Source organism: Mustelus asterias, chromosome 19 (genome assembly GCF_964213995.1).
Source record: "Mustelus asterias chromosome 19, sMusAst1.hap1.1, whole genome shotgun sequence".
Lineage (NCBI taxonomy): Eukaryota > Metazoa > Chordata > Chondrichthyes > Carcharhiniformes > Triakidae > Mustelus > Mustelus asterias.
The window spans coordinates 79,927,747-79,943,297 of NC_135819.1; the positions used below are offsets into that span (position 1 = coordinate 79,927,747).

General features: G+C 43.8%; 1 protein-coding gene across 3 annotated transcripts in view; it reads left to right on the forward strand.

The window, feature by feature from the left end:
• The window catches only part of mcm10 (minichromosome maintenance 10 replication initiation factor), a 72,246-nt gene that overhangs the window by 29,918 nt on the left and 26,777 nt on the right, over positions 1 to 15,551 (forward strand). For all 3 annotated transcript variants that reach the window (XM_078234748.1, XM_078234747.1, XM_078234749.1), the window contains 2 exons: positions 558 to 702; positions 11,496 to 11,614. In XM_078234748.1, coding sequence (XP_078090874.1) covers positions 558 to 702; positions 11,496 to 11,614 — 264 coding nt within the window. The remainder of the gene's footprint in view (positions 1 to 557; positions 703 to 11,495; positions 11,615 to 15,551) is intronic.

Consider the following 15,551-nt stretch of genomic DNA (forward strand, 5'->3'; position numbering starts at 1 on the left):
CAGGTCTGGCTGTATTTGGTCATGGACTGCTTCAGCATCTGAGGAGTTGTGAATGGCGTTGAACATTGTGCAGTCATCAGCAAAAAAAACCCTACTTCTGACCTTGTGATGGAAGGTGAAGCAGCTGAAGATGATTAGGACACTCCCCTGAGGAACTCCTGCAGAGATGTCCTGAGATTGAGATAATTGACTTCCAACAACCACAATGATTTTTATGCTGGTTATGACTCCAGCCTGTGGAGAGTTTCCCCCTTATTCTCTTTGACTCCAGTTTTGCTTTTCAAATTATATTTAATGCCTTATTGAAAGACACTGATGAATTTGTTCACACCATCCTTTCAAGCAGTACATTCCACTGCATAACACACTTGGCTAAAAAAAGGAAAAAATAATTGACACATCTCTTATTCTTTGCTCGATTATCTTACACCTATGTCATCTGTTTTTTGACCTTTCAATGTGAACGCTTGACTACAAATCCTGTGTTGAATTTCCAATTACATTATAGTTGCTATAACAAGCAGGGAATATGGTTTCTGATCTGTGGAATTTTCCAGATGGCTGCTATTATTAAACTACGTAAAAAAGGTGCAATTCTGCCAAAGGAAGACCCCAACAGTGTGAAGAGGAAACTTCCCGACATGGAGGAGATGCCTGCAAAGATACTGGAGCGTATCGAGAAAAATCATTCTCCTACACATGGTGAGTTGCAGCTGAGAGACATCCAGGGACTGTTGTCCTCTATCCTGATGTGAACCAATGACATAGACAAAACAGGAACTAAGGATCTGCAGAGGGAATACGAAGAGCTAGGGAACAAATTAAAAAGCAGAACCAACAAGGTGGTAATCTCTGGATTACTACCTGAGCCACGCGCAAATTGGCGCAAGGTTAATAGGATTAAGGAGACGAATGCGTGGCTCAAGGATTGGTGTGGGAGGAATGGGTTCGAATTCATGGGGCATTAGCACCAGTATTTGGGCAGATGGGACCTGTATAGATGGGATGGCCTCCATTTGAACCGTGCTGGGACCAGAGTCCTAGCAAATCGTATCACTAGGGCTGGAGATAGGGCTTTAAACTAATTTATGGGGGGGAGGGTGCAGAGGTAAGAGGAATTACGAAATCAATGGTAGAGGAGAGGGAGCGAGTGCAAGTGAATGAGGGCATTCAAGTAGTTAAAGGAGTAGAGGGAGAGATTGATAGCGTTTCATCAAATCGGGTCCAGATAAAAGCTGGAATAAAGGCACTTTGCCTGAATGCACGAAGCATTCGGAACAAAGTTAATGAGTTGATGGTGCAAATCAGCACAAATGGGTATGATCTAGTGGCCATTACAGAAACGTGGCTGCAGGGAGACCAGGACTGGGAGATGAATATCCAGGGGTATCAGGCATTTAGGAAGAATAGACAGGAAGGAAAAGGTGGTGGGGTAGTTCTGGTAATAAAAGATAATATCAGGGTAGTAGTGAGGGATGACATAGGCTCTAAGGAACAAAACGTGGAATCGTTATGGGAAGAGATAAGGAATAGTAAGGGGAGAAAGACACCAGTAGGCGTGGTCTATAGGCCCCCAAATAATAATGTTGAGGTGGGGAGGGCTATAAACAAGCAAATAATGGATGTGTGCAAAAGCGGAACGGCAATAATCATGGGGGACTTCAACTTGCATATTGATTGGCTGACTCAAGTTGGAAGGGGTGGGATGGCGGAAGAGTTCTTAGAATGCTGTCGGGATAGTTACCTTGAACAGTATGTTACAGAACCGACGAGGGAACGAGTTATCTTAGATCTGGTAATGTGTAACGAGGTAGGTAGAATTAAGGATGTTCTTGTGAAGGACCCGCTTGGTTCAAGTGATCACAATATGGTCGAATTTCTGGTACAAATGGAAGAGGAGAAAGTAGGGTCCCATACCAGTGTCCTCTGAACAGAGGGAAGTACGATAGGTTGAGGGCTGAATTGGCTACGGTGGACTGGGAGAGCAGACTGGTAGGTAGGACAGCTGAGGAACAGTGGAGGATTTTTAAGGAGATCCTTTTCAGTACTCAGCAACAATATATTCCGGTGATAAAGAAGGACTGTAAGAAAAGGGATAACCAGCCGTGGATAACGAAGGAAATTAAGGAGAGTATTAAATTAAAGACCGATGCGTACAGAGTGGCCAAAAATAGTGGAGAATCGGAAGATTGGGACAACTTTAAGAAACAACAAAGAACGACTAAGAAAGCGATAAAGAAAGGAAAGATAGGTTATGAAGCTAGGCTAGCCCTAAATATAAAAATTGATAGTAAAAGCTTTTACAAATATATAAAAAGGAATAGCGTGGCAAGAGTGAATGTTGGACCCTTGGAGGACGAGAGGGGGGATTTAATAGTGGGAAATGAGGAAATGGCTGAAACTTTGAATAAGTTTTTTGTGTCGGGTCTTCACGATGGAAGACACAAATAGTTTACCGAATATTAACGATAGAGGGTTGGTAGGAGGAGAGGTACACAATACAATTTATGTTACCAGGGAGGCAGTGTTTGGTAGACTAACAGGCCTGAAGGTGGACAAGTCCCCGGGCCCGGATGGAATGCATCCCAGGGTACTGAAAGAAATGTCAGAGGTAATAGCGGATGCGTTAGTGGTTATTTATCAAAATTCGTTGGATTCTGGGGTCGTGCTGGCGGATTGGAAAACGGCTAATGTTACGCCGCTGTTTAAAAAAGGAAATAGACAAAAGGCGGGTAACTACAGGCCGGTTAGCTTAACGTCTGTAGTTGGGAAAATGCTGGAATCCATCATTAAAGAAGAAATAGCAGGCCATCTGGATAAGAATGGTTCAATTAAGCAGACGCAGCATGGATTCATGAGGGGAAAGTCGTGCTTGACGAACTTGTTGGATTTTTATGAAGATGTGACTAGTGTGGTTGACGGAGGGGAACCGGTGGATGCGGTGTTTTTGGATTTCCAAAAGGCGTTTGATAAGGTGCCTCACAAAAGGTTGCTGAAGAAGATTGGGTCACACGGAGTTGCGGGTAGGGTGTTAGCGTGGATTGGGGATTGGCTATCCGACAGGAAGCAGAGAGTCGGAATAAATGGGTGCTTTTCTGGTTGGCAGATGGTAACTAGTGGCGTGCCGCAGGGATCGGTACTGGGGCCTCAACTATTTATCATTTATATAGACGATCTGGAGGAGGGGATTGAGTGTAGGGTAACAACATTTGCAGACGACACAAAGATAAGTGGAAAAGGGAATCGTGTGGAGGACGTAGAAGGTCTGCAGAGAGAATTGGACAGGCTGAGTGAGTGGGCGAGGATCTGGCAGATGGAGTATAACGTTGACAAATGCGAGGTTATTCACTTTGGAGGAAATAATAGCAAATTGGATTATTTAAATGGGAAAAAATTGCAACCTGCTACTGTGCAAAGAGACCTGGGGGTCCTTGTGCATGAGACGCAAAAACCCAGTCTGCAGGTGCAACAGGTGATCAAGAAGGCAAATGGGATGTTGGCCTATATCGCAAGGGGGATAGAATATAAAAGCAGAGATGTCTTGCTGCATCTGTACAGGGCATTGGTGGGGCCGCAGCTGGAATACTGTGTGCAGTATTGGTCCCCTTATTTGCGGAAGGATATATTGGCCTTGGAGGGAGTGCAGAGAAAGTTCACCAGGTTGATACCAGAGATGAGGGGTGTTGATTATGAGGAGAGACTGAACAGATTGGGTTTGTACTCGTTGGAATTTAGAAGGCTGAGGGGGGATCTTATAGAGACCTATAAGATAATGAAGGGGCGAGATAGGGTAGAGGTGGAGAGCTTCTTTCCACTTAGAAAGGAAGCTAGAACTAGAGGGCACAGCCTCAAAATAATGGGGGGTCAGTTTAGGACAGAGTTGAGGAGGAACTTCTTCTCTCAGAGGGTGGTGAATCTCTGGAATTCTCTGCCCACTGAAGTGGTGGAGGCTACCTCGTTGAATATCTTTAAATCACGGATAAATGGATTCCTGACCGGTAAGGGAATTAGGGGTTATAGGGATCAGGCGGGTAAGTGGAACTGATCCACTTCAGATCAGCCATGATCTTATTGAATGGCGGGGCAGGCTCGAGGGGCTAGATGGCCTACTCCTGCTCCTATTTCTTATGTTCTTATGAACCACTCGTTGATTTCATTTTGAAACAGTCACCAGTTCAAGAAGAGCAATATAACACAAAGTTCCTTTGTTCCTATGAGCTCCTGAGAATTATCCAACATTTATGATTTTCACTCTAACTTCACAACTTTTAATTGATTTATTTTTAACCGCCTTTTTTTTGACAAGAAAGCATTCTTGAAATTGCCAAATGTTGTTGGTGGAACTGGCTTGCAAAGGGAATTGAATGTATATTTGGAAAGGAAGCATTTTCAGTGTTCTGGGGAAAGAGTGGAACTAATACGACAGTTCTTAGAAAAATCTGGCACAAGTGTGATGGGCCCCAAAAGGGAGGTGGTGATGACATCATAATCTCATGATGTGGAGATGCCGGCGTTGGACTGGGGTAAACACAGTAAGAAGTTTAACAACACCAGGTTAAAGTCCAACAGGTTTATTTGGTAGCAAAAGCCACACAAGCTTTCGGAGCTCTAAGCCCCTTAGTCTTGCCTGGTGATTGTCGAGCGGTGTTCATTCATCCGTTGTCGCAGTGTCTGCATAGTTTCCCCAATGTACCATGCTAGGGTACACTGCTCGACAATCACCAGGCAAGACTGTTCTCTTCCTGTTGGGGAGCACTTCAGCGGTCACGGGCATTCGGCCTCTGATATTTGGATAAGCGTTCTCCAAGGCGGCCTTCGCGACACACGACAGCGCAGAGTCGCTGAGCAGAAACTGATAGCCAAGTTCCGCACACACGAGGACGGCCTCAACCGGGATATTGGGTTCATGTCACACTATTTGTAACCCCCACAGTTGCCTAGACCTGCAGAGTTTCACTGGCTGTCTTGTCTGGAGACAATACACATCTTTTTAGCCTGTCTTGATGCTCTCTCCACTCACATTGTTTTGTTTCTTAAAGACTTGATTAGTTGTAAGTATTCGCATTCCAACCATTATTCATGTAAATTGAGTTTGTGTCTTTATATGCTCTGTTTGTGAACAGAATTCCCACTCACCTGAAGAAGGGGCTTAGAGCTCCGAAAGCTTGTGTGGCTTTTGCTACCAAATAAACCTGTTGGACTTTAACCTGGTGTTGTTAAACTTCTTATCATAATCTCACTCAGGGGACACAGGTTCAAATCTCACTACAGCAGCTGCTTGAGTTTAAATTGAGTTAGTAAGTCTGGAATATGAAGCTAGTCTTAGTGATGCCTTTGACAATTATTATTGGTTGTTCTTAAAAACCCATCTCATAGAATCCCTACAGTGCAGAAGGAGGCCATTCGACCCATCGAGTCTGCACCAATCACAATCCCACCCAGGCCCTATCCCCACAACCCCATACATGTACCCTAGCTAGTCCCCCTGACACTAAGGGGCAATTCAGCATGGCCAATCCACCTAACCCGCACACTTTTGGACTGTGGGAGGAAACCGGAGCACCCAGAGGAAACCCACGCAGATACGGAGGAGAATGTGCAAACTCCACACAGACAGTGACCCAAGCCGAGAATCGAACCTGGGTCCCTGGCTCTGTGAGACAGCAGTGCTAACCACTACACCATTGTGCCGCCCATCTGGTTCACTAATGTTCATTAATGAAAGGAAATTTGCCGTCCTTACCCGGTCTGGCCTACATGTGACTCCAGATCCACAGCAACATGGTTGACTCTTAACTGCCTTCTGAAATTTCCTACAAGCCATTCAGTTCAAGGGCAATTATAGACGAGCAACAAAAGCTGGCTCCTTCTTCGGGTGAGTCAGCTGATGAAGGAGCAGCGCTCCGAAAGCTCGTGATTCCAAATAAACCTGTTAGACTTTAATCTGGTGTTGTGAGACGTTTTATATATGTAGCCTGGTTATGTTATATGACATCTCTCTCTACAGTAAATAGGAAGAAAAAATTGACACCTTTCCTCCAAATTTATATTCAGTTTACCTTGTCCATTAATTTTAAAGTGATTTTCTTCCAGCCCAAAATTGATCTTGTGAAGTTTCTTGCTACAGTCATGTTACCGTGGGCCAGTTAATGGTCGGTCACAGTGAGCAACAGGTAGATGCGACTTTGAGCTGTATTGTTCCTACATATCAGTAACTGTAGCCAACAGCAATGGGTAAGAACTGTTAAATAAGCAATTATCTGGTAATCGGGGACCAATAAGCTGTTCCTGAACAAGCAGATTGTCAGCTGAAAGCTTACTTGTGTATTAAAAAGACTGAGACAGAGCAAACGCTGCAACTCTAAAGCAAATTAAAGGGCCACTAGGAGGGAAAACTGATTTAGGATTACAAGAAAAGGTACCCTCACAACTCCTGCTATAATAAGTTATTCCCCTAGTGCTGTCTTGCGATCCTTGTCAAATCGCTTTTCCTAACCATTATTGTGTTGGGTGCAACCTGCTAGATCCATGTTCCTGCCACTCATTCAAAGTCCTGATTAGTGTGGTTCGCTCAGCCATGTTAGAATCATCTCAACTCATCCAACCCATGCTGTAGATTTTGTATCTAGTTTTAGAAACAAAGGGGAGAATTTTCCCGTCCTGCCCGTCATGGGAATCGTAGCGGGCAGGGGGCGGTGGACCATGCAAAGGTCCATTGACCTCGGGTGGAACTTTCTGGTTTTGGGGCAAGCGTGGCTGGAAAATCCTGCTGAAAATCTCTGAAGTGTTACAATTGCATCGTTGTAAATATCTGCCTCATTGCTCAACAAGAACACAGCAGCCTGGATTTTCACGACCAGGTCAGAAGCACAGAATCGAGACATTTACCGGCTCTGCAAACCTGACCTGGGCGAAAGTGGCCCAGAGGGTCAGCTTTTTGTTCTGGGGTGGCGGGGTTCCCCGGCAGTCAGGCCAGGCAACCTGGAGTGAGTGTGGAAGATGCCAGGTGCAAAGGCAGGCTGGACGCAAGAGCCTGCCTCAAGCACTGGCACTGTATCAAAGTTATTGCAAAAGCAGAAAATTAAGAGCAGCCCTCACCCCCAACACTCTCCCCAGGCTGCTCACACACCCCCTTGGCACCTCTATGTTTCTCACCCACCACACTTTGTCCTTATACCTACAATCCAGTATCCACTATGAGAAGACCTCAGGACCAATGCTGACATTAAATAAAGTTCCAAGTATCTATTGCAGACTTAATTTTAAAAGTACGCTCTCATTCATTATAAACCCATTTGCAACTGCATTATCCCTTATAAGAAAAATGTTTCATTCATTTGCATAATCTCTTATAACCTCAAGCATTGAATTTCATCGTCCACTTCAAAGAATCCATAACCACTAAGAGGTGCCAACAAAACTGTAAAATGGCAGCTCTGTGATAATGAATGCTTGTGAAAACAATCATGCAGCACTAATCCAGTAATGGTAGCCCTAAAGTTTATGTCAACAGACAGTGAAATAGCAAGCATTTATTTTTTTAACACTCCAGACAATTTTTTTGAAGCATCAAGGGCCAGGTGCTTTAAGTGCCTTGTCAACTCCTTTTTGTTCAAGTTATTGTTCATACTTTGAGTAAAGGACAGATCTGGAACCAGTCTTTTCCTTAACACCGATTTATACAGAACACCACAGAGTATAGCCACAGTCTCCCCTTTACTTCTGATGACATCAGTTTAACCAGTTCTTGTATACATAAAAATAATTCACTAATCTTCATAAAAAGATGTTCCCAATTAGTAACAGCTGCTCTCATTTGCAAACTAAAGCATGCAGTTCATTGTAACAGGATTCCGCCATTAATGCCTTTGACAGTTCAATTTGACACTTTTGATAGTTGTTTTTGACAGTTCTGAGTTTCACCGAATCCAAGGAGTTTATACACTTTTCACACACACTCATTCCTAATTTTAACAATCCCAAAAGGAACCTGACCTCCCCCAAAGGACAGCTGATGTCCCTATAGGTATCCTGGGACCGTATCCAAAGGGTTACTTACCTCTCCAAAAGGGTACCCTGGTTATCCAAAAAAAATCCACAAATTTTCAGATCTGCTTCTTCCAGTTCTAATCAGCACTTATAGCAAATTCACACATGAATGGAAGCAGCCGCCGTATTCTGTGGGCAGCTGCCTCCATGAAAAACACATGCGCAAAACGCAACTTGACCCCTTTCCCACTCCCGTGAAAATGTAGTTTGTACACGGGACTTCGATTTTCAGGCTTGTTGGATGTTTCGTCAACGCAGGGAGGCTCTCCATCGTTGCAAAAATACAAACCAATGTCTTTTTGCATTGCACATTTAACATAATGAAAAATGTTCCACGGTGCTGCTATAGAACATTAGGGAGCGTTACAAAAGAGCATTATATAACAAGGTAATAACACTGAGTCACACATGGTATAGGGTCAGGTGACAAAAAGCTTGGTCAAAGCGATGGATTTTTAAGAGGCTTAAGAGGAGAAAAATGAGGCTGGGAGGGAATTTCAGGGCCCAGGCAACTGAAGGCACGGCCACCAATGGTGACTCGATTATAATTGGGAATGGACAAGAGGCCAGAATTAGAAGAACACCGATATTTTGGAGGGTTTTGGATTTGGAGGAGATAACAGAGATATAGGATAATGTCATAAATCTATTCCTGGCACTGTCCTGATTCTACCTATTGCAAATTTGCCTGTTCCGCATGTGGAGAATGCTTTACATTCGTAGGGTGAAAATGATTGTGTAAACTAGGTAATGTCGTGTATTCCTCTCGTGATTTAAATAACTACCAAAGACCTAGCTGCTATCTTAATAAACATCAACAAGGTAGATTTAAAAGCCAAGTTTGTACTTTTACACAGTATGGATCTGCATCTAAATATCATGGTCTGTTGTGTAATCGTAAAATAAGTTGGAAAGTGGTAAATATTGAAATACAAAAAGACAATAACAGAAGTAAGGGAGAAATATAGATTTTTATTTTCAGATAATTCAGCACCTGGGGGGGTAGAGAGAAAGTGAAGGAAATAAGGTTCTCCTAGTTTTCATTGGCCATGTCCATACCACATCAGTTTTGTGAGAAGCTGTGGTGGCATGCCGCATGTATAACATTGCTAACCTCAAATACGGAGCCACATCAACACCACTATATTCATACTGAAGGGAGAAACCACTGAAGTAAATATTACTTAAGGGTTCCCTCTAACTAGGGGGTCATTGAACTTTCCCATTTCCTATCTCTGCCACCAGGTCAGTTTCATTTTAATTCCAGTGTCGCGGGGTCTTCACAATAACAATTGGCTTGCTCCGAGGCTGCTGGAATCTTGCTAGTTATAGGGATTATCAGGGTTTGTTTATTGTCTTACAGTACTGATGCAGCGACAGACAAGTGTTTATAAAAGCAACTAGTCACAATTCCTGCCTGCTCTGTTTTTCATTAAGAACCCAGTGGTATAATATTCACAGATGGATAGAATAGTACCCTGACTGGAATTCCCATTTACGCCCAGTTATCCATTCATCATCTTGTGGGCAGCTGTATTGAAAGATCACATTTCTACTCCAAGCAAGGGCTGAGCATTCGAACATATGCTAAAGCAATGCTTTAAAAAAAAACAATATTTACCTTTGTACAATTTAATGACTAAGCTAGTGTGTATTTTCACTGCTAACCCAGAAGTTGCTATCCCAGCTATTTATCTGAGTCTTCTTACTGATGTGCTCCTTATGCTTTAAGAAACTCTGATGTAGTTTCCGAATTGAAAAGAGGAACGTCTTCCTGACATGTGATGGATATTATCTCTAGTAACTGGGTTCCCTGTTTGTTTCACACTAATATTTCAGATCCTCCTTATTTGAACAAAGAACAAAGAAAATTACAGCACAGGATTAGGCCCTTCGGCCCTCCAAACCTGCACCGACCATGCTGCCCGACTGAACTAAAACCCCCTACCCTTCCGGGGACCATATCCCTCTATTCCCATCCTATTCATGTATTTGGCAAGATGCCCCTTAAAACTCACTTATCGTATCTGCTTCCACTCCCTCCCCCGGCAGCAAGTTCCGGGTTGTTTTTATTAAAGTGCAGCACGGTGTTTTCACATCGCAATTATTTGCTCTACTGTGCTGTTGGAAGTACTTCCCCAAGCTGTTTATCTGTAGAAATTTGCTACAATGCATTATTTAACTGGCCTCCAAATCATATGATTATAATACAGATCAGCTGCATCTACTGCTGCCTCAGCTAATCAGATTTCATAGTGGAGTTAAAGGTGCTGACAGAGAGGTAGTTCGAGATAAGTGTGAGGACTATAAGGGCAAGTGAAATATCAGGCAGTAAAACCATCTATCTCATCACAAACCTTTGTCCCATTTTAAAAAAAGACACTTGCTGCAAAGAACAATCAAAGCATTCCAGCTGCGAGGATATATTTTTTATTCGTATTTCGGATGTGAGGATTGCTGACATTCAATGCTTATCCTGAATTGCACTTGAGGAGCTGGTGGTGAGCTGCCTTCTTGAACTGCTCTAGTCCATGTGCTGTAGGTACACTCACAACACTGTTAGGAAATGAGTTCCAGACTTTTGACCTAGCGACAGCGAAGGAACGGCCTTATGGTCCGAGTCAGACTTGTGTGTGGCTTGGAGGGGAGCTTCCATGTGTTCCCATGCATCTGCTGCCTTATTTTTCTAGTTGATAATAATCATCGGTTTGGAAGGTGCTGTCGAAGGAACTTCGGCAAGTTACTGTGGTGTACCTTGTAGATGGTACACACTACCGCCACTGTGTGCTGATGGTGTGGAGATGGTCAGTATTTAAGGTGCGGGATGTGGCACCAATCAAGAGGGCTGCTTTGCCTTGGGTGGTATCAGACTTGAGTGTTGTTGGAGCTGCACTGTTCATGCAAGTGAAGAGTATTTCATCGCACTCCTGTTTACCTTGTAGAGTGTCGACAGACTTGGGAGAATCAGGGGGTGAGTTACTCACTGCAGAATGAGATGAGTTACTTGCTGCAGACTTGCTGTTGTAGCTCCCCATTTATCTGACTAGTCCAGTTACATTTCTGGCTGATAGTAATGTTGATAATGCAATTGAATGTCATGGGAAGGGGATGTCAGGTGCCACAAATGTTAAGCCACTTATCAGCCCAAGTCTGTATCTAGTGGCAAATCATTAAAACCATTGGGAAGGAGGACAGATATTTGAAGAGAAATTGAAAATTGTTCATGCCTCTGACACTCTGGGCTTGGCAGCCTTGCATCACAGCATCAACTCGAGACCTTTGGGGGTTTTATTGGCAGGCTAGTTCAGTGTATGTTGGTCTTATAATGTAAACTTTGGTATATGTGGTGAACAAATAATGCAGCATTTTAAAACAGAAAATTATTCAGCATTTACGCATGAAGATTTTTTAGCACCCAAACCTGTTTTTAAATTCTGTTTCTTCAGATGAAGGAAATGATGAACCAACTCTAAAGAAGCACCGTTCACAGCTGGAGTACCTGGACTCCGAAGAGTTTCAGAAAATACTGAACGCAAGGTCGAGACATGTTGGCGCAATGCAAGAAGTACGACCAGTCTGTCTCTGTCTCTCCTGTCTAACTGCAACACTGTACAGTATGGAACAAGGCCAGTTGTGGTTTACGTTCAGGCCCTGTTTTTCCTGTTGAAACTCCACTGACTAATCATATAATGGCAGTCTGTGTCCCACTCGGCAGAGCCAGGGGGAACTTAATCATATTTGCTTTTGCTACAAGACATTTATAATCTGGCATGAAAGCACTGCCTAACTCAGACTTCTTGCAAGCTATAAAATGTGCGCAAAGAGCAATTTTTTTCCTCCCTGTCTCATTTTGCCAGTATGCACACCTACTGTTGGTCAGTCAACAGTGTTGCACTCTGTCTCTCAAATCAAAAGTTCAAATCAACCCTTTAGAATTGAGCGGTAGTATTTGTACAAGAGTGGAAAGGTAAATGCCATATTTTAAGATATTACTTTTAATTTGTGTAATTGACATTATCTCGCACACAGTTTGTGTGAAGGATCATGGTTATAACCACAATGCATGCATTATGCTTACTTCTACTCAAAATGTTTATAAACTTTATCACACTGATATTTAGCTTAACACCTTAAAAATCCCTGGTGACAGAACAATTGAAATTGCTTGAGGGTTGAAAGAATTTCTGTTTCCTGATGAAAAGAAGTACAGCAACTTGTATTTATGTACACCTTTAACATCGACCCTATTCACTTCACAGGAGAACTACCAAATAAAATTTGGCGCAAGCCTAATCAGGAGGTGTCAGGACAGATGACCAAAAGCTTGGTTAAATTCCAGAGTTTAGGCCATGAGGCTGTTCCCCATATTCCAGATTGCCCAACCAGGGGAAACAAACTCTCAATGTCAAATCTGTCATGTCCTTTCAGAATCTTTCATGTTTCAATGAGATTCTCCTAATCTCCAAAGCGTATAGGCCCAATTTAGTCAGTTTCTCATCATAGGACAACTATCCAATCCTCGGAACCAATCTAGTGAACTGTCACTATACCACCTCCATTCTTTCCTTAAATATGGAGACTAAAACTGCACAGAGGACTCCAGCATTCGCCAAAGTCCTTACAATTCGAGCAAGATATCCTTATTTTTGTACCCCAATCTCCTTGCAATAAGGGACATGTTATTTGCCTTCCTAATTGCTTGCTGGACCTGCATGTTAATTTTGTGTTCCTTGTAAAAGTACACCCAGGTTTCTCTGAACATTAACTTTAGAAATTTCACACCATTTAAAACTTATTCTGCCTTTCTTACCTCACACTTGAATGACCTCACACCTGCCCATATTATTACCCATCTGCCACCTTGTTGTCCACTCAAGCTGTCTTTCCTCTCTTTTCATAACTGGTTCTGGAGAAGAGCCATACAAACTCGAAATGTTAACTCTGTTTCTCTCTCCACAGATACTGCCAGACTTATCCTGAATTTTCTGTTTTTACATCTGTGTCCTCCTCCCAGCTTATGTCCCATCTAGCTTTATATAGTTAGCAAACTTGGACACATCACTCTTGGTCTCTTCAAAGTTAGAACATAGAAAAAATACAGCACAAACAGGCCCTTCGGCCCACAAGTTACGCTGGTCATGTCCCTACCTACCTAGGCTTATATATAGGCTTACCTATAACCCTCAATCCTATTAAGTCCCATGTACTCATCCAGAAGTCTCTTAAAAGACCCTATCGAGTTTGCCTCCACCACCACTGACGACAGCCGATTCCACTCACCCACCACCCTCTGAGTGAAAAACTTACCCCTGACATCTCCTCTGTACCTACTCCCCAGCACCTTAAACCTGTGTCCTCTCATAGCAGCCATTTCAGCCCTGGGAAAAAGCCTCCGAGAATCCACCCAATCTATACCTCTCAACATCTTGTACACCTCTATCAGGTCACCTCTCATCCTTTGTCTCTCCAAGGGGAAAAGACCGAGCTCCCTCAGCCTATCCTCATAAGGCATGCCAACCAATCCAGGCAACATCCTTGTAAATCTTCTCTGCACCCTTTCAATCATTTCCACATCCCTCCTGTAATGAGGCGACCAGAACTGAGCACAGTACTCCAAGTGGGGTCTGACGAGAGTCTTATAAAGCTGCATCATTATCTCCCGACTCAAACTCAATCCCTCGATTGATGAAGGCCAGCACACCATACACCTTCTTAACCACCTCCTCGACCTGCGAGGCCAATTTAAGAGTCCCATGGACCCGGACCCCAAGGTCCTTCTGATCCTCGACACTGCTAGGAGTCTTACCCTTGATACTATACTCCTTCATCCCATTTGACCTACCAAAATGGACCACTACACATTTATCCGGGTTGGAGTCCATCTGCCACTTCTCCGCCCAGTCTTGCATCCTATCTATGTCACGCTGCAGCTTCTGACATCCCTCCAACCTATCCACAACACCACCAACCTTCGTGTCATCGGCAAACTTACCAACCCATCCCTCCTCTTCCTCATCCAGGTCATTTATGAAAATGACAAACAGCAAGGGTCCCAGAACAGATCCCTGGGGCACTCCACTGGTGACCAACCTCCATTCAGAAAAAGACCCATCTACAACCACTCTCTGCCTTCTGCAGGCAAGCCAGTTCTGAATCCACAAGGCAACAGCCCCTTGGATCCCATGCCCTCTCACTTTCTCAAGAAGTCTTGCATGGGGAACCTTATCGAACGCCTTGCTGAAGTCCATGTAAACCACATCTACCGCTTTTCCTTTGTCAATGTGTTTAGTCACATTTTCAAAGAACTCCACCAGGCTCGTAAGACACGATTTGCCTTTGACAAAGCCGTGCTGACTACTTTTGAGCAGACTAAACTTCTCTAAATGTTCATAAATCCTGTCCCTCAGGATCTTCTCCAACTTACCAACCACTGAGGTTAGACTCACCGGTCGGTAATTTCCTGGGCTAACACTATTCCCTTTCTTGAATATAGGAACCACATCCACAATCCTCCGGAACCTCTCCCGTCTCCATCGACGATGCAAAGATCATCGCCAGAGGCTCTGCAATCTCTTCCCTCGCCTCCCACAGTAACCTAAGTTATTAAAATAATTTTTAATAAGCTGAGATCCAGCACTGAAACTTGCAGCACTCCACTAGTTGCAGCCTGCCAACTAAAAAGTTCCCTGTTGCTTCCTACTTTTTGCTTCCTGTACATTAACCAATCCTCTATCCATGCCAGGGCAGCACCGTGGCATAGTGTTAGCACCACTGCCTCATAGCTCCAGGGACCCGGGTTCAATTCTGGCCTGTCCGTGTGGAGTTTGCCCATTCTCCATGTGCCTGCATAGGTTTCCTCTAGGTGCTGCAGTCTCCTCTCTCAGTCCAAAAATGTGCAGATTAGATGGATTGGCCATTGTAAATTACCCCAAGATGTGTAGGTTAGATGGATGAGCCATGGTAAATGTGTGGGGTTAAGACCATAAGACCATAAGACATAGGAGCGGAAGTAAGGCCATTCGGCCCATCGAGTCCACTCCACCATTCAATCATGGTTGATTTCAACTCCATTTACCCGCTCTCTCCCCATAGCCCTTAATTCCTCGAGAAATCAAGAATTTATCAATTTCTGTCTTGAAGACGCTCAACGTCTCGGCCTCCACAGCCCTCTGTGGCAATGAATTCCACAGACCCACCACTCTCTGGCTGAAGAAATTTCTCCTCATCTCTGTTCTAAAGTGACTCCCTTTTATTCTAAGGCTGTGCCCCCGCGTCCTAGTCTCCCCTGTTAATGGAAACAACTTCCCTACGTCCATCCTATCTAAGCCGTTCATTATCTTGTAAGTTTCTATCAGATCTCCCCTCAACCTCCTAAACTCCAATGAATATAATCCCACGATCCTCAGAAGTTCATCGTATGTCAGGCCTACCATTCCTGGGATCATCCGTGTGAATCTCCGCTGGACCCGCTCCAGTGCCAGTATGTCCTTCCTGAGGTGTGG